Source organism: Trichechus manatus, unplaced genomic scaffold (assembly GCF_000243295.1).
Source record: "Trichechus manatus latirostris isolate Lorelei unplaced genomic scaffold, TriManLat1.0 scaffold00032, whole genome shotgun sequence".
NCBI classification, from domain to species: domain Eukaryota; kingdom Metazoa; phylum Chordata; class Mammalia; order Sirenia; family Trichechidae; genus Trichechus; species Trichechus manatus.
Window position 1 is genome coordinate 3273592 of NW_004443968.1, and position 26783 is coordinate 3300374.

Here is a 26783-nt window from a genome sequence, read left to right on the forward strand (position 1 = left end):
AGCAACCCCATGTGACATAGGAGAACTGCCTCTTACTGTTTTCTTGGCTGTAATCTTTAGGGAAGGAGATCACCAGGTCTTTCTCCCTCAGAGCCGCTGGTGGGTTTGAATTGCTGACTTTTCAGTTAGCAGCTGAGTGCTTAACCATTGCACCGCCAGGGCTCCTTAAAGGGACTATAATAACGTATAAATGTTAACAAGAAATTCGTGTTGCTCATTTTCTTCTTGCCTTTTCAAAATTAGGAACTGTGAAAGTATCTAAACTAATTTTGTTTCCTAAAAAACGGAAGCCAAGAACTAGTTAAAAATTCCACACTTGCAAAGGTCTCAGAGCCAGGCTCCAAATCTTTGGAACACTCAAGAGAGAAAGGAGAAGGAATATGGGGTGATTAAATAAAATGCTGTAGGCAGGGCTGGCTATATAATTTGCAAGGCCCAGTGCAAAATGAAAACGTGGGGCCCTGTGTTAAAAATTATTAAGAATTCCAAGATGGTGACAACAGAGCATTGAACCAAGTATGGGCCCACTGAGAGCAGGGCCCTGTGCAACTGCACAGGTCTTGTGCCCATGAAGCTGGCCCTGGCTTTAAAGAGATACAGGTACGATAGGTAAAAGGATGTTAATGTCTATCCCTGAACAAAGTAATCATGGTTACTGAAGTGAGTCATTACAGTTAGGAGTCATCGTGGTTAGAAAGGTATCTGAACTCTTATCCAAAACCCACGATTTTCCCAAACTTACCACGAGGAAAAGTCCAATAAAAAGTCAAATCAAATATTTTTAATAATATATTTTTAGTTAATGAGCTGTCTTTTATTTGATGTGAATGACTGAACTGAATCCCTTTCTTCACCACTAATGACACCCTTAACTTCTGAACAATCATTACCAGGCTGTAGACCACTGGCACAGAAAACAATCGCACAACTCTGACAACTACCAATTTCTGATACCCAAACGTCCTCAAGGCTGCCTACAACTCTCGGGCCTACACTCGCTCCTTCCCTCTCCATCTCCAGTTCTTCCCAACTTCCAAACCTTCATCCTTCTCAAGTCCTCTTTCAAGCACCCAATCCCCTCTCTCCTACAGAAGTAAAATTAAATATAAAAAGTAGAGACTACTAGTTGGCCCCCTGAGCCTGAGTGGTGCGAGCAATTTGCGACTGACTACTAACCGAAAGGTTGGTGTTCTAACCTACCCAGCTGCTCTGTGGAAGAAAGGCCTGGCAAACTGCTTCTGTAAAGATTACAGCCAAGAAAACCCTATGGAGCAGTTCTAGTCTGTAACATCTCGGGTCACCATGAGTTGGAATTAACTTGACTGCAATGGATTTGCTTTTTTTGTTTGTTTTAGGTGGTCCCCCCCACCCCACCCCCGGCTCAATTTCACTCTATCCACCTAGCTCCTTAATTGTGCTTGGGCCCATCTGCAGCTCCTTCCTGTTTACATCCCATCTCTCTCCTCATTCTTGGTCCTTGAGGTGCTTTCTCCATTTCATCCCCATTGCATCTATATTTTCAATGTTTTCCTTTCTTCAAGGCTTCCTTCTCTGTACAAATAATCTCAAGTGCTTTTCATTTTAACTCCTCCTTCTATTCTAGTTACAGCATTATTTCTCTCTCCTCACAGTCCTGTTATTTTGAAGAATATATACACTCTTCCTTTCCACTTCCTCTCTTCCTGCTCACTCTCAGTCTTGCATCTGCTGCTCCTTCCTTCAGCCTATTTCCTAATTCCTGGTTCCTCAAACGGAGCTGTTTTTTCTTGCTGTGAAGCCCAACGTGAACCATGCATGGCAAACCACGCATGAGGAAATGCTGGTTGACATGATTCCAAATCATCCATGAATTATTTCACGTAATTGAGGAATATGGGTATAAATTATATTATGCAAACAGGTGACTGCAATATTAAATTTTCTATTTTAAAAAGGAAACTCTCTAAACTGGATCTTTGCAACAGAAAAATAATCTTGCAATGTTTTTAAAGAGGTGGAGACACTCTCTTCCACACAAAGGGCAGAGTGTCCTTGCCCTGCTGTAAATGTTTTAGCAGCTGTGGAAACTTTCAACAAAATTTACTTCCAGCAACTGAAAGCAATGTGCAAAAACTGGGCTTTTCATCGTGGAGACTGAAGCACTTACTGATGAAATGAAGACTCTGAGGGCACGGCGAGGAGCTGTGTGGCTCCTTCTCCCAGCTCGGCCTGGGCACTCTAATGTGGTTTCATCTTCTACCACACAGCGCTGCACCTCTTAAGAAATCATGTTTCTTGAGTTTGAACTCTTTACATGACAGAGTAAAATACTGTGAGGGAATCCAGGTATGCATCACACCTCTTTTCTGGAAAGCATGGGGGTAATTATCTAATGTGCGAATATGGGCGCTCCTCCAGCAATCTGGGGGTGAAAGCTCCGCCCACATTTGGGGTTGATTCCATGCAAGAGTGATCAGCAGTATTGTATATATTTGCCCTTTTGCTAATGTGCAAGGGCGGGATTCCTCCTACCTGAGATACGTAAGGGCTTTCACCTTAAAATCCTACATTCACAGACCTCCATGTAGAGAATCTCCTAACTAGTGTATTACATAGCAAGAGAAACTCAGATTATCAGAACTAAAAATTAGCTCAGAGGAGCTGTTTTTTTTCCTTCTTTTGGGCAAGATAAAATCCCAATGGGTACTTTACCATTTAAGAATTCTGGGGATAACAAGTATGCATTGCTGCATATAATAGGAAATATTACATTTGATAAAGTGCTCATGGTGAATGTGCTGCATGTAGTACTCGGTTTGATGAAACCTTTAAGAATTCACAGCACTTAGCTTTCCCTCATGGTTTAAAATCAGGAAAGGTGTGGGTCAGAGTTGCATTGTTTCACCGTATTTATTCAATCTATACACTTACCAAATAATCTGAGAAGCTGGATTATATGACGAAGAATGGGGCATCAGGATTGGAGGAAGATTCATTAACAATCTGCAATATGCAGATGACACAATCTTGTTTGCTCAAAGTGAAGGGGACTTGAAGCACTTACTGATAAAGATCAAATTCTACAGCCTTCAGTACGGATTACACCTCAACATAAAGAAAACAAAAATCCTCACAACTGGACCAAAAAGCAACATCGTGATAAACAGGAAATATTGAAGTCATCAAGGATTTCATTTTACTTGGATCCACAATCTATGCCCATGGAAGCAGCAGTCAAGAAATCAAATGACATATTGCATTGGGCAAATGTGCTGCAAAAGACCTCTTTAAAGTGTTAAAAAGCACAGACATCGCTTTGGGGACTAAGGTGTGCCTGGCCTAAGCCATGGTATTTTCAACCGCCTCATACACATGCAAAAGCTGAACAATGAATAAGGAAGACCGAAGAAGAACTGATGCCTCTAAATTATAGTGTTGGCGAAGAATATTGAATATACCATGGACTGCCAGAAGAACAAATAAATTTGTCTTGGAAGAGGTATAGCCAGAATGCTGTTAGAAATGAGGATGGCAAGACTACGTCTCACATACTTTGGACATGTTGTCAGGAGGGACCAGTACCTGGAAAAGGACATCATGCTTGGTAAAGTAGAGGGTTAACGAAAAAGAGGAAGACCGCTGATGAGATGGACTGACACAGTGGCTTGCAACTATGGGCTGTAACACAGTAAAGGTCGTGAGGATGGTGCAGGACTGGGCAGTGTTTTTGTTCTGTCGTACATAGGGTCACTATGAGTTGGAACTGACTCAACAGCACCTAACAACAGCTTTTCCTCAAGATACAGTGTATTAATAATTCTGATTCAACAAAAGCTCTACTTCTGGCATGATTTCACGTAACAAAGGAGGCAGACGCATATTTATGAAGACAGAAAGCTGAATTACGCATATATTTTTTAAAAATAAGTTTTAAAGTTTCAGTTTAATTCAATACAGGTTGATTGTGTACCTACTAACTGTAAAACATTAATTTATCTTTTGAGTTCAGTCGTGGACTGAGTTAGAGCTTTCGTCCCCAAATAGCTGCACTTGTCATTGCAAAGCACATTTTCACTGCAGAGTCTTTCTCTCAGTCCTCAGGTTTAGGCTGTTTTGCTAACTTACAAAAAACACTCTTTTTTTTTTGGAAAGGAATTAATTACTTCCTAAGGAGCTTATGTACAATGAGGCTTCAGACACTAACATTGACTATTCAGAAAACAGTTTTACACTTTATGTCACAAAATTAACATCGTTTGATTGGTGACAGAATATAATGAAGGGTATGTAGTTTTTTCTCTGTATAGGTGGGCAAACAAAATAATACATGCAGAGTTATTTCTCTTAAATATCTGGCAAGGCATATGACCGACTGTTAGAAAATTTTTTTTTTTTTGACTTGGTTAAGACAAAATTTAGCCAAAAGTTAAAGCATGGAAAATGTTGCTTGTAGGCAAAGCAAATATTCTGATAAACCTTTAAAATCACCCCAACACACAAACATGTTGAAATCTTACCATTAGGTTTTCATGCAGTCTGTTTCCCTGCAGCGAGCATTAGCTTTAACCCTTCAGTGCTGTTGTGAAATTGCATGGACAGGGAGGGGGCTGAAGTTTCATTCAGAAACGAGCTTTTATTTAGGGGATGACTCTCAGCTTACATGAGAGAATTTCAGTTCTACTTCTGTGTCTGGTCTCAGGACTATATGTGTGTATATATGTATATATATATATATATATATATATATATTAAACAGTGACTCTTGGAACCTATTCGAAGGAGATTCTAGTGTTCAGATGGAGATTCTAGTACTGTCATTCATGTGGACTGTGCATTTAAACAATTGTGTAAATTCAGGGTGTGTCACATACTCTGTTCCTCTTTCTCCTGTGAATTTTCTACCTCAGAATGCACTTCATGATGGCGACTCTTTTAGACTACTTAATTTAAGCATCCCTAGGGATTGCTTTTTAAATGAACTGCCTGTAGGGTGAGATGGCTATTTTGTTTGACTTTCCAGTGCTTCTTAGAGAAAGCCATCACTGAAAGGGTTAAGGTATGTTACTGCAGCAGTTATCAGCAGACCAGCCATCTACCTTTGGTACTTACAGGAATTTTATGACTCTTGATCATATTATCAAATTCTTCATTAATTTTTTTGTATTTTTCTTCAGTGCGTGGGGTGAGTGCATAAGAGGAGTCAGGATCGGGGCTTTCACAGCCTTTGTTTTCTTTCTTGTTCAATGCCTGCCAGGTTCAGAGAAATACCAAGAGTAAAAAAAATGAAGGGTGTGCTGAGTACTTACACACAATCTTTGCCTGCTGATCATTAGATCAATATCTTCGTTAATTTTCCTGTACTTGTCCTCAGACTCAGGGCTGTGACCTACTGAATCGTCTGCATCAGGGTCTGGACTGTCACAGCCATTAAGGCCCTTCTTTCTCAACGTCTGAAATACATAATTTGGAAAGTTCAAACCTAGACAAAGGCTGTAAGAGACATTCAGGGGTGTTACAGAAGTTCAAGCTGTCCAGTACTTCAGGTTGTTATTACATATGCTATATTACATTAAAGAAAGCAAAGAGAGAAACTGAGTCATTTCAATAGCATCTCATTAAATAAATTAAATATTAAGGGAAATATTCTTTCTGCAACTAAATTAAGTCAATGAACAAAGAGGGTACGAGGGTGGCAGTTTCGTGATAGGGAGTTCATATGTGCTTCTGAGATCTGGTGAGAGACAACTGCCGCAGAGCACAATGAATGAGGCAAATTGCAACACTCTTATCTTTCCACAGAAAAATTAGAAGTCAGGACATTTCACAATGAATTCAGAACCTGTGATCATGACAAAAGCAGAAATGTTGAAAACACGTCCCTGATTTGAACTGAACACAATGGTTGGCACGAAGGTGTCCCGCGACCCCATTCTGATGTGCACTTGACAGCAAAAGGAGGTAAGAGGACCTAGCTAACATGCTCACCCAACGCCGATTAAGAATGTTCAGATACTACACTCATTGGGAGAATTACTGTTGTTTAGTCTGTCTAGAGTTTTACGTTTCGTGAAAATTCATACTGAAATTTATCATACTGAGAAGATATCTGCCTAAACATAGGCTGAAAGAAAAGTCAAAACAGCTGAGCTTAGGGCTTCATTATCATGAGCTTAGCAATGAAGCCAAAGAATACTGAAAATAGGTAACGAAGGCACCAACGACCCAACTAGCAAAAGTTCCTCCTGGTTTCAGCTGAGTAGGAATCACCTGGAAACTGTCTCCTGACACATGAAAGTGAACAGTCAGTACCTTATCTTGAACCTCCTGCCTCCTGAAGGTAGGTCTGGTCTAGTCTCAGCTGTCACAGAAGGATAAATACTAATGTAACGCCATAACAGCTAGAAAAAGTATGAGTCAGGAGTCCTAAGTTTTACTTTCTTTTTTTTTTTAAACTAATGGTTGTCAATTTAATTGTACACAATCTAATTTATGGAGATACTTTAAGTTTTATAGATCATAAAACTTCTTATTAATCACAAAGCTTGCCATGTTAATTATTAACAGACTAGCAACATTTCTGAATCTTCCCGGTACTACCCCAAATTGTTGTCTAAAGAGATGTGTAACAAAGTGCCTCTCATTAATGGCAAGTTCAGCAGAGCTCATCTTTATTAAAGACAGAATTCACATACAAATAAAGCAAAAGCTGCAACATCAAGCTAAGGAATTCAAAGCTGAGATAACACTCCATCTTTAATTCATGCAATTGGGGAAAATAAATAAAACAACATGAATTAAAAAGGGGGTGTCATTCTTAAAAATTTAAGCTCCTTGGTTCTTATCTTATCAATGTGTAACAAGTGTAACATCATTTAAAATTAGTTTCTGGGGCACTGATGATTTTCACTTAAAATCAAACTAAGAGAGCTACCATTTCTAATACATCTATGATGCACCGCAGCTCTGTAAATATTTATTAATGTTATAGTGGTATAATATAACAAATAAACATATGGTTACAGCTTATTATGTGGTAAAATGTTTGAATATTAAAATGAATATTTTGACACAAGATGATAAAATATACGTTTACAATCTTGGGGAATTTATAATTGGTGGGGCCACCTGGCTCCCTATCATGGATCTACAGGCATCATTTTCAATCAGACTAAGTATTTCTAGAGGATTCCTACAATAATACTATAAAAGATGTCACAATACATTATAATAATAATTTTACTGGCTTACTTAACTTCCTACGTTTTTAAATCTTTTGTTAGCATTATCTCAACCACAGGAGCATTCTTCTGGATGATAACTACTTGTATTATGATATGTTTTTGCTTTGATCTCTGCATGTCCTTGAGCTTTTAAGAATGATTTCTGAGTGTCTTGCATCATACACCACAATTGTTTTTCATAAGAATTATGTAGAGAATATGTAAGAACATGAAAATATTATCTGATATTTTTCAAAATGTATTTGTCTAAACTTCTATAAAGCATGTTAAAACAATCTTACATAAACTTTTAAAGTCTTATATAATATTAATTTATAGTCTTATCTAGGTAGATTTTTTTAATGTGTTCCCAAATTTTTTATGCAATAAATCTTATTGTAAAAATTATAGTTGTTTTGATGTGCAGATTTTTGACAACAGAATGAAAGGGTTAGGAGAGGCCTATCAACTGTCATTACAATCCATCTGGCACATGCATGTGTGCTAAATATTCTTACAAAGCTTTTGGGGGCAGATATTGTGTTTGGCTTATAAAAATTCAAACATCAATTACACTTTATTGAAAGATCTCTACAAATATTAACTCATTATCTCTCATAGATCTCCCATGAAGATTTTAGGGAAACCTTATGTCCAGTTTCAAACCAGTGTAGACAAGACTAGGGCCCAAGCATCAGGCAATGTGTCTTCTCCTCCTGCTACAAGAAAATGGGGTCTGCCTTTCTCTTGTCCAAGTTTTCACATCTGTGAAGTGTGTGTGTGTGTGTGTGTGTGTGTGTGTGTGTGTGTGTGTGTGTGTGGACTAGATCCCTTTCACTCATATTCAACCACAGTAGTAGACTGAGGAGTCCCTGGGTGGTTCAAACAGTTGACATACTTGGCTGCTAACTGAAAGGCTGGCGATTTGAGTACACCCAGAGGTGTCTCGGAAGAAAGGCCTGGTAATCTACTTCTGAAAAATCAGCCACTGAAAACCCTACGGAGCACAGTTCTACTCTGATACACATGAGGTCGTCATAAGTCAGAATCAACTCACCGACAAATGGTTTAATAAACTGAACCGTGAAATAAATTAGAAGTTTTTAAAAATTAGGCTTTGGGAAAATTTTAAGTATGAAAATATGACTAAAATATCAATACTTCTTAGATGTCAAATTTTATTCAGAGTGGAAATGCCTATTAGTCAGTGAAACACTTAGCAGTCTAGGGACTGAGAAATCAATTACATCAACAGCTCACTTTGTACCTGAAGAATTGTATCAACCATTAAGCAGACAAAAGAGGTGGTGTGAAGTCACAAAGGAAATGGCAAAGATCAGGGGGAAAAAACAACAACAGTGGCTCATTTTCTTCTAATAAACTCCTTCTGACTACTTTATTCTGTAAAGAATATCACCATTAAGTAACGAAATATCCCTGCCAGTTAAGATACACTCTTGTCTTACTTCAAGTTAAACTGTGTTATTTAAAGAACGAGCATTTCTAGATATACAAACACAAAACCCAAGAGCAAATTAATATTGGATTCCAAATTCCCATAATCACATAATCAGAACATTGAAAAAATGTTCAAAAATATTATCTTCAGCAGAGGGCTTGTATAACATGTTTCTGCCAAGAACAAATGATTATGGTAGAATTACAAAGCTCTGAAAATGGGAGTGATGGCACAAGCTTGAATACCACAGTGTGAATGTGGAACTATAAGAACAGTTCTATCTTCATTATATTAAAAATCTACAGCTGTTTAATGATGACAAAGGGATTACAGTTAGATCCAGCCAAGTCTGTCTCTATCACAGTAATGAACATTCGATATAAACTGAAGAGATTACTAAATGAATAAATAAGCATTATTCCTTCAGGCCTTTTTCTAGCAAAATCAAAATCCCTGCTGCTGGCCTTTGAAAGCTCTTCTAATCTTTTACAAGTTTTACTGGTCAGGTATTGTAGGCACTTAAATCATTATTCTTTTGCAGAGGCTACAGTCCTGGACATATATAAGTGTCTCTCAGATGACTATGTTTTGAAAAGATTTATTCTGTATGTTAAGATAAGGCAAGAGATCTACTGAAATCACCAGCTTCTCTTTCTGTATATCTAAAGAAACTCTTCACTCAGAGAACTCTGTAAATCTTGAGTAAACCTGTATACCGAAGTCACCTTTCTGGGTGAGAGTGACGCTTTTGGGGTAGATCAATGGACTGCAGAGGCTTCTGGGATGTTTTCACAAGGCAGCAATTGTCATACAGTGAGCTGAGAACAGCTGCTTCTTAGAGAAATAATTAGACTGACAGAATGTGACATATCCCATACAGTAAATGGGAAAAGGAGTCCAGACAGGTAACTTAAAAACCACGTGGAATTTCCCCTCCCAGACACGTGGACATATGGACCCTGTGTTATTACATTTGTTCATCAGAAAAACTTGAAATATGTACAAACTGATGATGATAGCTGACAGGTGCTTCAAAAATTCTAATGAAATAGATGTAGGGGAACAGATTCTGTTTCATTACTGGAAGGAATATAAATGAAAAAAAAAATGCCACATGGAGTTCTCATTCCTGGTCTTAAGCATTATGTTATCAACTAGAAAATCCTTTCCACATAAAACCAAACCAAACCCACTGCCATTGAGTTGAATTCCAACTAATTGTGATCCTATAGTACAGAGTAGAACTGCCTCATAGGGTTTCCAAGGCTGTAAATCTTTTTGGAAGCAGACTGTCACATCTTTCTCCCATTGAGCAGCTGGTGGGCTTGAACTGCCAACCTTTCGGTTAGCAGCTGAGAGCTTAGCCATTGCACCACGAGGGATCCTTCCACATACAGTAGTTAAAACTAGTTTCCCCTTCTTAATAATTTCCTTGCTCTTTTTCAATTACATGAAGCTATATATTTTATATGAATTCTACCTAAGTAAAGTTCAATTTCTTTCAGAGAACACCCATCACAAATTAAAAATTTCCAACCACTCAATTCCTTTCTATATCTGCAGCCTCAGTTCTCTAGAATGTATATTTTCATCATTTTTTTTGTGCCTACCCACTGTATAACAGAAATTTCAAATCCCTTTCTGAAAAACTCAGAAATACCCTTATTAATCTTGGTTGAAATCCAAAAAAATTCACCCTTTCTTGCATTGCTAGTGTTATCCTTACTTTGGACTGCTGATTTGTCAAGAAAACACATACTAGAATTATTACTATTAGTTGCTGATTGTTGTGCTAACAAAAAAGCCAGGAATAAAACAACTTAGAAAAAGTAACTTCCTTTCCTCTGATCCTAAAGGAGCCCTGTTGGCACAGTGGTTAAAAAGCTTGGCTGCTGACCAAAAGGTTGAAAGTTTGAATCCACCAGCTGCTCTTTGGAAACCCTATGGGGCAGTTCTACTCTGTCCTGTATGGTCTATACAGTTGCTATGACTTGGAATCAACTCAACAGCAATGGGTTTGTTTGTTTGTTTGTTTTTGAAGACAGGCACCTACTCTTAACAGGTAGAATAATCTTTAGAAAGTAGTAAATCCACACAGGAATAAGAGGTGCAGCTAAAACGGATACTGCTTATAAATGAAGTTTCTGAGACTATTTCATAAACGTTCTCCCACACTGGTGTGCTGATACTCATGACGTTGCTGGTTCTAGTCCCTTTGGCATCTGGGGAGTGGCCACCTTGAAGACTGCGACCAATGACTTATTTCATTTAAACTGTATTCAGCAAACAATTGTCGGAAACCTACCATACACCAGATACTGTTCTGTGCAGTTGTTTTTTTAGCAAAGCAGGCAATACAAATTCAAACTATAAAGCTCCAAACTGACCTATAATATTGTATTGTCTTTTGTGATTTCTGGCTAAGATTACTTAGGCTGGGAAATGATTAGGTGCCAAGAAATTTCTCCATAGGTTTAAATAATCAACACTGTAAGCACTGCCCGCGCTATTTCTCCTGTACTTTAGTTCTTCTTCTATGTTCTTAATATAGAAATGAAAAAACATTAAAATACCGTGAACTTAGTACAATCAGGAAGTAGATTTTAATGAGACAAGCCAATCATACGAAATACAGAGTATGAAAAAATGAATTTTACCAAAAATTATTCTTTTGTGGTAAAATTTTTTAAAAAAATTGAAAGTATAAACCTATCAACAATATTGCCTTACTCTAGAATATTAATGCTTCTTCTAGCCAGATATTAGCTCTTACTCGCAGGGAAGAGCTAGAGATTTTCACTTTTTTCCAATTACTCAAAAGATAATCTAAATACTGGATTTGGAATTGTTTGTATTGAATATTTCTTCTTTCGTCTTCAAATACTGAAAATAAAAGATACTAAAGATTTGAAAGGCTTTTAATGCATCGAACATAAAGAAACATCTACCAACTGCTTTGTAATGGCCACAAATTATTTCATATAAACATTCAGATGGTGATAGCATAGAATTACTAGTATTCTAGTCCTGGAGTTCCTGGGTGGTGCAAATGGTTAAGCAATTGGCTACTTACCAAAAAGTTGAAGGTTCAAATCTACCCGGAGGTGCCACGGAAGAAAGGTCTGGTGATCTACTTCCAAAAGATCACAACTATTGAAAACCCTATAGAGCCTAGTTCTACTCTGAACCTTATGGGGTTGTCATGAGTCAGGATTGACTCACGGCAACTGGACTAATCTTGGAAGAGACCACAAAAAATAATCTGGTCCTTCTTCATACCTTCTGGAAGGGGAGGAATAATAGTGCATAAGCAACATCCTCTTTCATACCTCATGTCCTTGCTCAAGCTGGGCTTTCCTTCCAGAATGAGCCCACCGGTACTTGCCCCCTGGATGAGGACAGTCATCGTTCAAGGCAGACCTAACACATCATCTCCTCTCTGCAGACTTCTCTAATCACTCAGGCTGAATTAATTTCTCCCTCCGTCAGGCATTCATTTTATTCTACGTATTTTTCTATTACAGCTTTACCACATATTAATGATATTTTGTGTCTGCCTCCTCTGTGAGATTGAGAAGTCCTTAACATAGCACCTTCCTTTATTCACTTCTGGAGTTTTAGTATATAGAACAGCCTAACACACTACAGGTGCTCAATTGAAGCTTGCTGAATGAACAAAGCAAGCATTTCCACTTAGTGTTAATGAATGTAGAGGTTCTTGACTTGACTGAAGTTGTCTGTTTGGTTGGAGGTAGAGATGGGAGTGGAACCCAGATTTCTTGATACACCTTTATTAACTGCTTATTCTGTGTTAGATGCTGTCTGTGGTCCTCTGTCTGGATGCAAAGATGCTTTAATTAATTTGTTTACATGCTCTTCTTCCCATAACCATGAGCTCCTGGATGCTAGGGATTGCTTGCTAGTCATCTTTTATTACCAAAACCTAGCACAGGGCCTGGCACCTGGTACAAACTACATGTTTGTGGCATGAATAAATGATTCGGCTGACACAATGGATGAATGAATAGAACAAAAAGATGTTTACATGCTAGAGGAAGAAAGAGAAATCTCAGTCCAGTATTTTTCCAACTGCAATTTCTTTTCCGCCATTGTATCATTAGTTAACATTAATTAAAACCCACTTATTATTTTACTCCCCCTAAATGATTGTTGGAAATCCTGGTGGCGCAGTGGTTAAGTGCTACAGCTGCTAACCAAATGGTCAGTAGTTCAAATCCACCAGCCACTCCTTAGAAACTCCATGGGGCAGTTCTACTCTGTCCTATAGGGTCGCTATGAGTTGGAATTGACTCGATGGCAAGGGTTTAAGTAACTGTCATAAATTTATTATTTTTTGAAATGTACAGTTTTTAAGTTAGAAAGCAATGCAGTATAAAAATAATTTGTACCAAGTATAAAACTGTGACTTGGGAGTTTTGTATCATTGAATGCTTAAAAATTGATGTATTGGTCTAAATATACAGGTCCCTGGGTGGTGCAAACAGTTTGCACTTGACTACTAGCCTGAAGGTTGATGGATTGAACCCACCCAGCACACGGTACCAAGGAAGAAAGGCCTGGCAAACTGCTTCCATAAAGATTACAGCCAAGAAAATCCTAGGGAGCAGTTCTACTCTGTAACCTCTGTAACACATGGAGTACCGTTAAGTCAGAGTCGACTCACCAGCAACAAGTTTGCTTTTCTCCGCGTTGGTCTAAATATGGAATATCAGAAAAACTGAGCATTCAAGAAATCTTTAAAGCTAAAAAGTAATATGCAAATAACCTCAGTGATTTAAAGAATAGCAAGAAACGGAACAGAATTCAGCACGGAAGGAGAAAAAAGGGAATGGAATTTTAGGCAGAATATTCAGAGTTAGCAAAGGAAAAACAGAAAGTATGTAGGAAAGCACATGGGGAAATTTTGTGAAGGTGAGTCAGTTACTATAAATCTGAAATAAGCATGCTTTAAAGTTCTTGGACAAAGTTCACCTTTGGTCCCCATTCTTGGATGCTGGTCTACTGCTCCGTTATTCTCCTGGGCTGTGACATTGGTCTTATCCTGGGTCAACCTTAGCCTAGGGGAATTCATGGAAAATCAGGGTGATTCTAGGGCCGATCAGATGATTCAGGCTTCCTCAGGCTGCATCAGTGGTTTGGCTGTTTAAAGGATTCTTCCACCACTCCTCTTCTGGAATCTGGACAAGACATGCATCAGAAAGCTGGCCTAGAACAGGACTGAGATGGGGAAGTTTGGCAAACTTTAGCCATGAAACACTTTCTGACATCCTGAATCCAGACGAGATTTGAAGTGAAAAGGGAACATTTCAATATATAATGATTGAAATGCATGATAATACATGCAGTAAATCCTAACAGTCTCGGGAAAGCATGTTAAGAGAATAAAGGCTGGGATACAAAATAAATAGCTGGAATATAAACGCTAAAATTGTACAGATGGTTTGGAAGAGTGAATGATGTTGGGGATTTTTTAAATAAAGAAGGAAAAGACAAGACAGAACTAGAAATAAAATAAAGGTTGAGAGACACCCGAGAAGAGTAAATTAACAAAGATCAGGAAGCAGAATTTTTTAAAGTATACAATGTGAATGTAACTTCACATACTAACCTTTATAGACTACGGCATTTTACTTGCAAATGCGTTACAGGGACAAAGAAGCAGAATCTTGAGGCAGTGATGCTTTAAATATAACTCTCTGAAGCATCTTTTATAAACCATTAATGGCTTATTTTAAGAAAAGAAGAATATGTTATCTTAGATAACCAGAGTAAGGTCAAATCATTATTTTTGTTTCCATGTAGGCTCTTATCTAGTTGTAAAAGCCTTTTTATTCAAGAAGAGTCAATGTATGATCAGTCATTTGAAATGAGAGTAACCTACACTCTACAAAAACCAGTTGCCGTGGAGTTGCTTCCAACTCAGAGCCACCCTATAGGACACAGTAGAACAGTCCCATACAGCTTCTTAGGCTGTAATCTTTATGGGAGTAAATCACCAGGTCCTTGGCCCATGGAGCAGCTGGTGGGTTCAAACCACTTACCTTTTGGTTAGTAGCCAAGTGCTTAACCAGTGTGCCACCAGGGCTCCTTTACTCTTTTCTACATTATTTTTCCTTTTATTTTCTTGAGTCCAACCTTTCCCTCATTCATTCCCTTCTCATCTTTCCCTTTCTTAGTTGTTCAAGTCTGAAAAGCAGAAATCACTCTTCATTCCATCCTCTCGATTCAACTATTTTTACTGTCTATTTGGTCTCCCATCCTCAGTCTGTTTGTTCCCTGACCCCCTACTTTCCAGTCAATCATCCTTCCACTACTGACAGGGTGTCATTAAAATGCAAATCTAACTGTATCACTATTGTCCTTATAAATCATGGCGGCTACCAAAAGCCACACTCACTAGCTTGCACAGCAAGCCCTCTGCCTGCCTCTCCAGCCTCATCTCCCCCAGAACCCTGTGTTTTGGCCAAGGGGGAACTTCTTACCATTTCCCAAAAGAGGTTATGTCCTCTAATAACACTGCTTTGACATGTGTCATTCATTCATGTCTGGAATATCCTTGTTTACTCATCCTCTCTGCTATACAAACCTTGTCATCCTAGAACACCTGTTACTAATCCCATTACTTCCTTGGTGAAGCATTTTCTTCTCTCTCCTAGATACTTAGGGACTCCCTTCTCTGTACCCCTACAGTCCTTGACCTTTTTTAATTGTAATTACATATAATACAATATAATATGTTGTAAATGGATTCCCTGGGTGGTGCAAATGGTTATCACACTCAGCTGCTAACTAAAACGTTGGAGGTTCAAGTCCACTCAGAGGCACTTGGGAAGAAAGGTCTGTCCTGTCAATCTAGTTCTGAAAAATCAGCCAGTGAAAACTCTATGGAATACAGTTCTACTCTGACACACATGGGCTGACATGAGTCGACTCAACTCGATGGCAACTAGTTACATATCATTTTATATACCTGCTTTACCACCAGATGTGAGTTCTACTAGGATTAAGTGTCTCTGGTCCCTAGCACAGGACCTGGATAACATACGTGGGCTCAACATCGGTTTTTGGTAACTGTTTGTTGGATAAATGAATAACCAAACAAACTGTACAGTTATACTTTCTGACAGTGACAGATTAATTGAAATGAGTTGGGTGGTCTGCTAAGATGACCACTTTATTTCTTTGTTTTAATCAGATTGCTGTGAAAATGTAAGGAGAACAAGTTCTGGTAGGCTAAAGCAATCTCATCACTTCATCGTGTGGGAATGGAGGGAACAATGGAGGTGACGCTGGCTACTCTCCCTGGAGCACAAATGGCTGGATTTCTCTATGTTTAGACCTGCTCAGAGCCCTGGGCATGATGGGCTGTTCCTTTCCAGCTTCTGAGCCTTCCGTGGTTATGGAAGTACTGTGTGACCAGCAGGAGGACATAAACATCTTGAGAACCAAACTTAGCAAGAGATGCCTTTCTGTATTTCTAGGGTTTCACTCAGAAACAAGGGCATTACCCTTGATGTAACTTGAAGACTCTCTGTTAGCTGGGATCTCCAGTTCATTACCAACTTATCAGAAAAGCAGAGTGTACACAGAAGAGTCTATAAGGCAACACAAAACAAACAGATGTGGAGTTGGCAAGTGACTGACTTATGTTTTGAAATTTTTGATCACACCTGAGGATGGGACTAAAGATACCAAAATCTTAATTTTTGAGACAGCCATGGACTCCTAAGATGACAGTTAAACTGTTTCCTTCACTAACTGCCCTCTTCCACTGTGGGCCCTGCCAAGGCTGAACAAAGGTAAAGAGCTACAATGGGCTTGACCCTGGCCCACTTCTCCCCTGGGATGTTCATGGCCTCATAGAGAAACCCTCTCTTTGCTGTTCATCCTTGACATTGTAGTTTCCAAGTCTTATGTCACAGAACCAACATGCACCTATGAAAGATTTCAGTCCAGGAAAGTGTCAAAAATATTTCACCAAGTTAGTTTCTATTCCTCAATTTATTAAATAGCAGGGAGAAAGATTCCCAAGGACCAATTCCTGGGTTTGTGGACACAGATTTTATTTATGGTATCCCCAAGTCCTTCCCCCATAATAGCCGACATTCGAACTTTTCGTCTAATTGGTTTCTCTCTCCAGTAAATCAGTCTGCTCCCCAGTGAGCAGCTATAAGCCATTCTCTATTAAAACTTTTCATTTTGGTTTTAGTTATTCTATAGTGGCTTGACAGCAATGGTGGTAGAGGGCCTCTTATACTCCACCTCCCCAATTAGTATGCCCTGTGAAGACTGGCCTAGATGCTAATTTTGAGGGTTTTGCCTGAACCTGTGGTATGCCATCTGTCTTAGTCATCTAGTGCTACTATAACAGAAATAACCACAAGTGGATGGCTTTAACAAAGAAAAATTTATTCTCTTACAGTCTAGGAGGCTAGCAGTCCAAATTCAGGATGTCAGCTCCAGGGGAAGGCTTTTTCTCTCTGTCAGTTCTAGGGCAAGTTCCTGGTCCTCAATCTACCCCTGGTCTAGGAGCTTCTCAGCACAGGGACCCCGGGTCCAAAGGGCATGCTCTATTCTAGGCACTGCTTCCTTGGTGGTATGAGGTCCCCCTGTCTCTCTGCTCGCTTCTCTGTTTTGTATCTCAAGAGATTGACTCAAGACACAACCTAATCTTATAGATTGAGTCCTGCCTCATTAACATAACTGCCTCTAATCCTGCCTCATTAATATCATAAAGCTAGGATTTACAACACATAGGAAAATCACATCAGATGACAAAGTGGTGGACAATCACACAATACTGGGAATCATGGCCTAGCCAAGTTGATACACATTTTAGGGGGACACAATTCAACCCATAACACCATCCCAGAGACTGGTGTTGGCAATTATGTTAACACATGCTGCTACCCATGCTACACATGCTACCCATGCTACTCTGACACATTAGAGAGAAATGAGGCGCTAGGAGAGCAGAGCACAATATATAATCCACAGCCACTGGTGGCTGCCAGGGGAGGGAAGAGTCTCAATGCCTTAGAGCCTCCATGAGAGTAGAAACTTGGTCTTTTTCACCACTGCATCCACAGCAACTTGAATGCCCTCAGTACATGGATGACACTCACTAAATACTGTTGTTAAGGAAAGAATAATGAAATCCAAGGCCACAAGACAGAGATTCTTATTTAAAATGGAATTACAATGGCATCTGAAAACACATAGGCAGCAGTACTAGGTCCGCTATTGATGATGTTGGTAGCTGCTATAGAGTCTGCCCGAATCACGGCAATCCCATGGTATGTGCAGCTTTACCAAAAAAAACCAAACCCACTGCTGTCGAGTTAATTCCGACTCATAGTGACCCTATATATGCAGCTTTAACTCCTAGCAATTCCCCGGCCTTGCCCACCCACCCCGCCAACTCATACAACAATATAAATTATAAAAGGAAAGAGTTATGTGGCCTAGTTAATATGTCCCTCTTCAGTGCTTCCCCAGAACTCTGTGATTAACATCTATTTCATATCGTTGCTACTCGTATTCTTGTTTTTACCTCATTTTCTAGATTATAAGATCTTGCAGACAGGAAGTGTCTCTTGAGGGCTTTCTAACTTTAGCAACTAGCAAAGGCCAATTGAAACAAATGAGTTAACTATTCTGGACAGGTGTCCTACAAGCGAATACTGCTAAGTAAGGCTTGATGACACATGAAAGAGTCTCAGAAAGATTAAGCAAAAGTTAGTGGTTAGAAATCAAGCTTTCCCCCCTTTAATGCTGAACCTTCTCTCTCTCCTTTTAGCATTAGTAATTTTTGCAATGTCTGTCAAAGGCTAGCAGCTTTGGTCCCTACCCTTACTCTTATAACTTGTCTCTTTTGATGTAAAATTCCTTCTGGGACTTGGTTAATGTAATATTAATGGTTTCATTTTACTGGTCAATACATTGGTAAACTTTTTACTTAACAGTGTCCAATATGTAACAGGTGAGTTGGTCATTAGTCAGGGGCCAGGCCAGGTAAGCCAGTAGACTGAATACACCAAGGCATGCATCAGGCCTGGTCTGTGGACAGGAAACCAGGGACGCACTACCCAGTGAACAAGAGGTCAGACAGCCAGCAGGAAACCAGAGATCTGGGGAAGAAAGGCTTCTCATAGACTTGAAGGGTTGACCTCGACATATAGGTTGCTTTAGTGGATGTTCTGTTTGTAGGCTGTTGTTAACTGGTCGGGGAACAAACCTCCACCCACAATCACATCAGGCATTAAGAAAGTCTCATAGACTGCATCTCCAAAATACACAGCAGCACACTTATAATGCCCGCTCCTTTCTCTTCTGCAGATCAGTTTATATTGGTTTACACCTATTTCTTTCCCTCCCATCACGCTATAAACTACTTGAGGGGAAGGGTCGAGTCTAATTAATCTTCTACAGCTGTTATTTCATAACCACAAACCTAATATGTGAATTGGTAAGACATGGTGGATATTAAGTTGTGTTGCACTGGGTAGGTTTCCAAAGGAAGGAAGTTTGATAGGACTGTATCTTTTTTTTTTTTTTTTTCAATAATCAAGGATCTTCGGGTTAAAAAAAAAAGTGCTTAGAAAGAAAAGTGCTTCAAAATTCTCTGTCAGGGAGTTAGTCACTCTCAGTCCTCCTTTTAGGCTTCTGCTGCATTTACAAAGTACACTGACATCATTCTGGTGACTGTCTTTATTTTAAACTAGCCCTCTCTGCGGTTCTATCACAGTTCTTCACACTGCACTGTGGTGGTGTGTCCGCCTGTGTCTCCACACAAGATTAAGCTCCTTGAGGGCAGGGGCCAGGCCTTCTATCTGGTATCCCTAGGACCTAGCACAGAACCTGGCCCTTAGAATTCCATAGATTAATGTGAATTTTGAGTTCATCAATCAAAGAGCCTCTGTTTGCTTTCCTAACAGTACAATTATTTCCAGCTGGTGCCAGAAAAATAACCAAAGAGAGTGTTTATAGGACAGACATCAAAAGTGCCAGCAGAATTTCAGAGTCAGGACCCTTAGCTTCACTTTCCACAGGGATTTGCCCTCTAGTTTCCTGGCTCATTTGTTATTGGGGTCGCTGTCTCCTGGACTCACATTGTATTTCCTGCTATTTTATAGTATTGATGTGACTGGTCCTTTCTCATTAGTGTAGGCATGTGTGAATTGAGTATAATAATTAGAAATAAAGAGAATGCAAGCCATGTGCAAAACAGATTCTGAAAATACCAAATATGCATTCCATTACGGCAAACTGGGATCTTCCCTTCCAGACTACTTATAAATAAAATATATTTCATAAATGTTTTGCAAAGCCTAGTATTATTAAAATTAATTTAAAATCAAATAAACTCCAATTTTCTTTCCTTATGCTGTAAATATTATCCATAGATGGCTCTGTGGTCCCAAAAACTTAGACAAACTCATAGTTCACAAAATCACATTTCCTATGAGTTCATATATTATAAAGATAGTAATACCATATTCTTAGGTTCTACATTCCATCGTCTTGGATTTCATACGATGCTACAAAAGCTAGAGAATTTTGAGAAATGAAAAATGGAAAGGTACAGAGATGGTCACTGTGATTAGGAATCGACTCCACAGTAATGGGTTTTTATGTTATATAGAGAGTAAAAGCTGGAGAAAAGGAATGATGAGAAACAGAGAGAGATGACAGAGACAGAGAGAGACAGCATGAGAATAAATCGGTGAGAGAAGTTGAGGAGCAACTGAAGAGAAGGAGGGAGCAACTAATCAAGTGAGCACATCAAGTGATCCCTGGGTATGTGAGCTGGCCTGTTACCGTGTCCGGGCTCAGGACTTCATGCTCTAACATAAAGCTTTATCACAAGCTATCAGCATTTTTGTTCATCTTAATATCCACCCACACCCCCCTCCCCAAAGTGGCTCAGCACCTGTTGTGCACCTTGGCGAGGCCAAACAATGGCTGGCACCTGGCTGTAAATGGCCTTCTCTGGGGAGTCCGTGGATTTGGGCTCCTGGCCCCATGTCGTTCAGCTGCCTACTTTTACAGTCATGCTGTCTTCAGTAACTTCAGACATTATCAGTGGAATTGTACTACAAACTGATTTCTAAGTTCGATAATTCAACTACCATACCTTAAGAAACTTCAGTGATTTTGTTAAGTTTAACTGTAAACTTAGATTTTTCATTTGCACAATAATTTCTTCCATATTCTTTAGTAGGTAATTACAGAAACAACATTTCCTCTTCTATGGCAAGAAAAGAAAATTAAACTCGTTTTCCTGCATTATCAAAATATTGATTTTCCCTCCCTTAATTAATTCATCCCTCAGCAATAACAGTTACCATTTACTGAGCATTTACTACATGCCAGGGTCTGAGCCTGGGGCTTTTCACAGGTCTTTTAAATCCTCACAGCCACTTTTCCACTATGACTGTCATTGTACAGATGAAAAGAGGGGCACAAAGTGGTTCAGGACTTGCTAAAGATCCAAAGTTAGCAGTAGAACAAAACTGGCAAACCTATGTTCTCAAGCTCCAGAGTTTACTCTCTTAGCTAATGTACTGTTTTGCCTCTGCAAGTCTGTCCAACTATGAAGACTGCCTCAACTTTGCCTACGTCTCTTTCGAACACTCACCTCTTAACTGAAACCAGTGAAATGCTTGACAAATCTTATTTTCTTCACAAAAAGATATTCTGTAATAGAATTCATTTTCTAACAAACAATCTTAACTACAAATGTCTGTTTCCTATTATTTTTATTATAATACCAACTAATATCTACCTAGGTAAAATGAAGTATATGTTGCTGAAAATCGAAGGAACAGAAAGGCACACAACAATAATATATTCTCAAGACTAGGAAGGAGATCCTTTGCAATAACATTTAGGCTGTGTCTACCTGGGTAAAATGAAATGTAGGTTTGTTGGAATCATTAAAATAATACTACCAAGAACCTTAAGTCTCCGTTAAGAAAAAAAAGTCTCTCTATTTTTTTCCAGGGCTTATATTCTTTAGATCCACAAGCTAACTGCTCAGCTCTTCACTTCAATTTACTTGACCAAACGAGGGATGCAAAATTACATTTTTACTGAGGCTGAGGGGGTGGGTTGAAGAAAAGAGATAAATGTATTTTTTTTTTTTTTTTTTAAGGAGAGACTATTGTTTCTCTCTGGGTGAAGCTAGGAGATCATGGAGAAATCCTGCATGAACTATAAATGCTCTTCTTTTAATCATGGGTACATAAATTATTCCTTTTCCTTTCTTTTCAAAATGATGTGGATAACACTATTACTGTATAGACGGGATGAGAGGGGAAAAAAACATGACTGTAAAAGTCCCAATTTCTTTCTAACAGCGATAAGGGAAACAGCAAGAAGTGATCTTAAGTGAGAATTTCCCAAGGTCCCAAGGAAAAAGGGAAAACTGCAGGAGAGTTTCAAGAACCACAAAGACTTGGGTTTTTTGTCTTGTCAGAAAATCCACACTGCTAGTAAGAGCCTGGGGAAGGGCTGGTGTGGACCTGACTCAGCAGAGAAAATGCCACCCACGGAGTCACTGACTCAGCTTGGCTTCCGCAGGAGCCCAGCTCCCTGTTTTCTCTGGAGGCTTCCCCCAGCCAGGTCAATACATGATTCTCTCAGATGGGAAACTGGAGTATTTTGAAAATTAAAATTCAACAAAGTTGCACAACATGTAAAAGAAGTTTACAATTATGATACTTGGCTTTTTACATGGGCTTAAAGTCAACTTTCTGTTGAATAAATAATATTAACCACATATCAACCACCTAAGAGTTTTAGAATGCCTCAAACAGCCATCACCATCCTTCTGAATAGAATCTCACTTCTTTTTAAAGATCACTGTTAACAGATGAGGAGAAACAGTACCATTAAAAGAGGAAGCAAAACATGGTTCAAACTCTGTTTCCATGAGGTAATGCACACTATTGACTAATCGTCAAAGGAATCCAATCTATACCGAGATGAAGTATGAGGTTAAGGCAGGTGGCTGGGAGAAGTTAGAAACTCCCTTTTCCCCTTTACTGCATTACTTTATTGCTGAAGCCCAGGGACAGATAGAAATCACTGACAGTTCTGTTGATCTAACACAGGGACTTCTGCACAGTGAGATGGAAGTTAGATACATGAGGTTCATCTGCTGGAAAATGTGCCAATTTCACATTAACTGTGTGCATGCATGCGTGTGTATGTGCTATCGAGTGTGAGTGTGTGTGTGTGTGTGTGTGTGTGTGTGTGTGTGTGTGTGTGTGTAGCAAAAAGTTACCAACTTTGAAAGAATCTTACAAATTATTTCTGGGTAGAAGTATTTCTGCATAGCTGTTTTTATTTTTCCTCTGGAAGGAAAGTTTTCAATTTAGGAATCTGGACCCCAGAAATGTTAGGTTGTTTTATTTTAGAGTGTTCGCAAACGGAGTGCTGATTTCTAATGGAAAACAAATCTCTCCTCCTAATCATATTACAACAAATAATTTGCTCTCATATAATTTGCTACATTTCTCTCTAGCATAAGTCAAATCTCTCTGATAGGTAGGAAATCAACGGTGTGAAACTCTGAAATGCTTCCCTATTTCTTCTGTTAATCAGCAAGTGCTATGACCTCAGCAGCCGGACATAGGTGATACAAGCAATGGGCTATGTATTTTTTTTAATACTCAGGGACATAGATCAGAACTATAAATTTGTTACAATTTTTATCAGTAAAAGTAGGGCTCTAATGGACATCTTTCTTCAAATAAACAGTTCATCTTTGCTAATTCCTCACAGTGTGAAAGAGGTGCAGTTCAGAACCGAGGATCAAACAAACATCAGTGGTTCAGAAATGATATCTTTTCCCCAGTAGCAATATACATTGTGGGTATGTGACTGGAATATTTAAAACACCTGTTCACCGGGAACTGAGCCAAATGTGTAATACGTGAGAGTGTGCTTGACTCATTTCCAAGAATATGCAGCATTACTGCCATCAAAGTACTGAGGAAACCAGGGCAAAGATACTTAGTCTCACACTGGAAGCAAGATACATATTTTTTTATTGTTAACAATACCATCACACTGAACACTACTGACTGGCTAGTATTTTAATGAAATCAATTATTTGTTTTTGTGGAAAGGAAAGGAATTAGCAATATAGGGACACTTGTTTTAGCTTTGCCAGGGAATAAATTATATCCTAACTCTACCAGAGTTCACCAACAGAACTTGGGTGAGCCCCTCTATTTGACAGGGTGCCGCCCTATTTTTTTTATCAATTCTGTTTTGACTTAACAGAGTTACTTTATGACTTCTAGCTTCTCGTTTCTGTACCTTTAGTTAAAAACTGAATACCTAATTTTAAAATCTGTACTGTTAGGATCTTATCGCTGAAGAATTTCATAATTTTGTTACACACACACAAATAGTTACATATGTATTACATATAACAATTTATAAAATGTGGCATTTTGCTTGAGTGTGAGCACAAAATCTACCTAACATGGCGAATCCTCCTATTTCTTTCTTGTTTTGCATACTGACGATTTCTATGTCCAAGGAATGTACATTAGAAGATAAACAAAAAGTTAAAAACTTTGCTTAAGTGCCAATGTGAAGAGAGGAGTGGCAGGAAAGGAAATAACATGTTTATCATCCCCATGTGCCCAGAAACGTGCTAGTTGCTATGTATGTACATTATACATGTTAATTCTTACAATAAGACTTTAAAGTGCGATTTATTGTCCCTGTTTTACTGCTTAGGTAGCTGAAGTTCAGTGGAGGTTCAGAAACTTTGCCCAAGATCACAGAGTTTTTGAAAGTGGTAGAGCCAGCATTCAAAACCAGACTGACTCTAAAACTTGTGTGTGCCCCATATTCTATACAACAGTGTCTTTTTCAATGAAAAGGCTGGGCTCTTTGGTTATAAATGGGAACGTATACAAAAGGAATTTTTATACTTGACAGTATTGTATTCAGAATTCTGACTTGTTTATGTGGTCATTAAAAGTGCACATACTTCATTAGGAATTTCTAAATTTGTAGATTTCGACTTCTTTTTTGGTTTAATCTAGACAAGCTTATATAGTTTAAAATACACCGGATGTCTCAATAATTTGCCTCTTTCACACATAACATACAATAAATCGTCCTCAGTCAAAGAAATGCATGTGTACATTACTGGTACAAATGGAAGTTATATGCATATTAAAAAGCAACTTGTTTTATATTATAATCAAAGATGTTTACTGGATGACAAATGGCTTAAAATATGTAAGCATAGCATGAAAGGTGTTGGGCTTTTTAGCACACACATATATGTATTTTACTTATAAAAATTACAATGATACGTTTGTTACTTCCTTTTTACAAATAAATTGCTTCTCTTTAGAGATATTCATGTATCTAGAAATAGTTACCTATGTATCTAGAGATAGCTACCCAAGTTTCTTGGTAGAACCTTCCTCAAGAAATGGTTGTCACATGTATGTATCTAATCCCACACCGAACATTTACAGTGCTTATTTTCCTGTCTCCTCTTCCCTATTTATCTTGCCATCTTTCTAAAAGTTCTGTCTGTATGTGAAACTTCTATTGAGATCAAGCTAATCTTTTTCACTCTTGCTCATTCCTCCTCGTGGACCTTTGCATAATTGGTATTTTGAAAGGTTTGTCCACATTCGTTACCAATTCATAGCCATCTTTCTGAACTTGACTTGTTTGGGCCTAAAAATAACTATCTATCATGTCTGCCTTCCCTAATTCTTCTATGTTGTACTCTAGTGGTTATCACTTGATTACACAGCGGCATCATCATTACAAACCTTACCATGTGGAGACCCTGTTCTGAGCATTTTACAAAGGTTCAACCATTTAATTTAAACAGTGAACCACTGAGGTAGGTGCTATTATTCCCATCGCCACTGAGTTGATTCCAACTCATAGTGACCCTATAGGACAGAGAAGAACTGCCCCATAGGGTTTCCAAGGAGTGGCTGGTGGATTCAAACTCCTGACATTTTGGTTAGCAATGCACCACCAGAGCTCCGGTACTATTAGTAATGGTGAGGAAATTAAGGCACATGAAGGCTAACTAACTTATGCAGGGTCATAGAAGTAGCAAGGAGTGGAACTGGAACAGACTCAGGTAGTCTTATCTTCAGAACTGGTGCTCTCAAACACTACATGACGCTGCCTCCTCCAAATGTCTCATAGTTCTTGTTACGTTGCTTTGTTAAGTTGATTTACACATGTATTTCTTACCTTAGCTAGACTTTTTAAGTTGTGTGAGATTATACACCATCTCTTTCAAGCTTATACACTTTCTGGAATCACTGCAGAGTTCTGTACATACTTGTTCTTATGTTGTTAGGTGCCGTCCAGTCGGTTCCAACTCATAGCAACCCTATGTACAACAGAAGGAAACACTGCCCAATCCTGTGCCATCCTCACGACTGTTGCTATGTTTGAGGCCACTGTTGCAGCCATTGCGTCACTCCATCTTGGTGAGGGTCTTCCTCGTTTTTGCTGACCCTCTACTTTACCAAGCATTCTCTAGGGACTGGTCCATCCTGATAACATGTCCAAAGTATGTGAGATGAAGTTTCATCATCCTCCCTTCTAAGGAGCATCCTGGCTATACTTCTTCTAAAACAGATTTTCTTTTGGAGTCCATGGTATATTCAATATTCTTCACCAACACCAAATTCAAAGGCTTCAATTCTTCTTCCATCTTCCTTATTCATTGTCCAGCTTTTGCACGCATATGAGGTATTGAAAATACCACAGCTTGGGTCAGGTGCACCTTAGCCCTCAAGGTGATATCTTTGCTTTTAAACACTTTAAGGGTCTTTTGCAGCAGATCTGCCCAGTGCAATACATCGTTTGATTTCCTGACTGCTGTTTCCATGGGCGTTGATCGTGGATCCAAGTAAAATGAAATCCTTGACAACTTCAATATTTCCTCCATTTATCACGATGTTGCTTATTGGTCCAGTCGTGAGGATTTTTGTTTTCTTTATGTTGAAGTGTAATCCACAATGAAGGCTGTAGTATTTGTTCTACATCAGTGTTTCAAGTCCTCTTCATTTTCAGTAAACAAGGTTGTG

General features: G+C 38.8%; 1 protein-coding gene across 14 annotated transcripts in view; it reads right to left on the reverse strand.

Annotated features, from left to right (window-relative positions):
• The window catches only part of MEF2C (myocyte enhancer factor 2C), a 160673-nt gene that overhangs the window by 37987 nt on the left and 95903 nt on the right, over window positions 1-26783 (reverse strand). For 11 of the 14 annotated variants that reach the window (XM_023730092.1, XM_023730094.1, XM_023730096.1 and 8 more), the window contains 2 exons: window positions 5370-5429; window positions 5089-5226 (listed from right to left, as the gene is read on the reverse strand). In XM_023730092.1, the coding sequence (XP_023585860.1) occupies window positions 5089-5226; window positions 5370-5429 (198 nt within the window). Of the gene's footprint in view, window positions 1-5088; window positions 5227-5285; window positions 5430-26783 lie in introns of all 14 variants that reach the window. The other 3 variants (XM_012555168.2, XM_023730095.1, XM_004375017.2) reach the window with 2 other exon arrangements.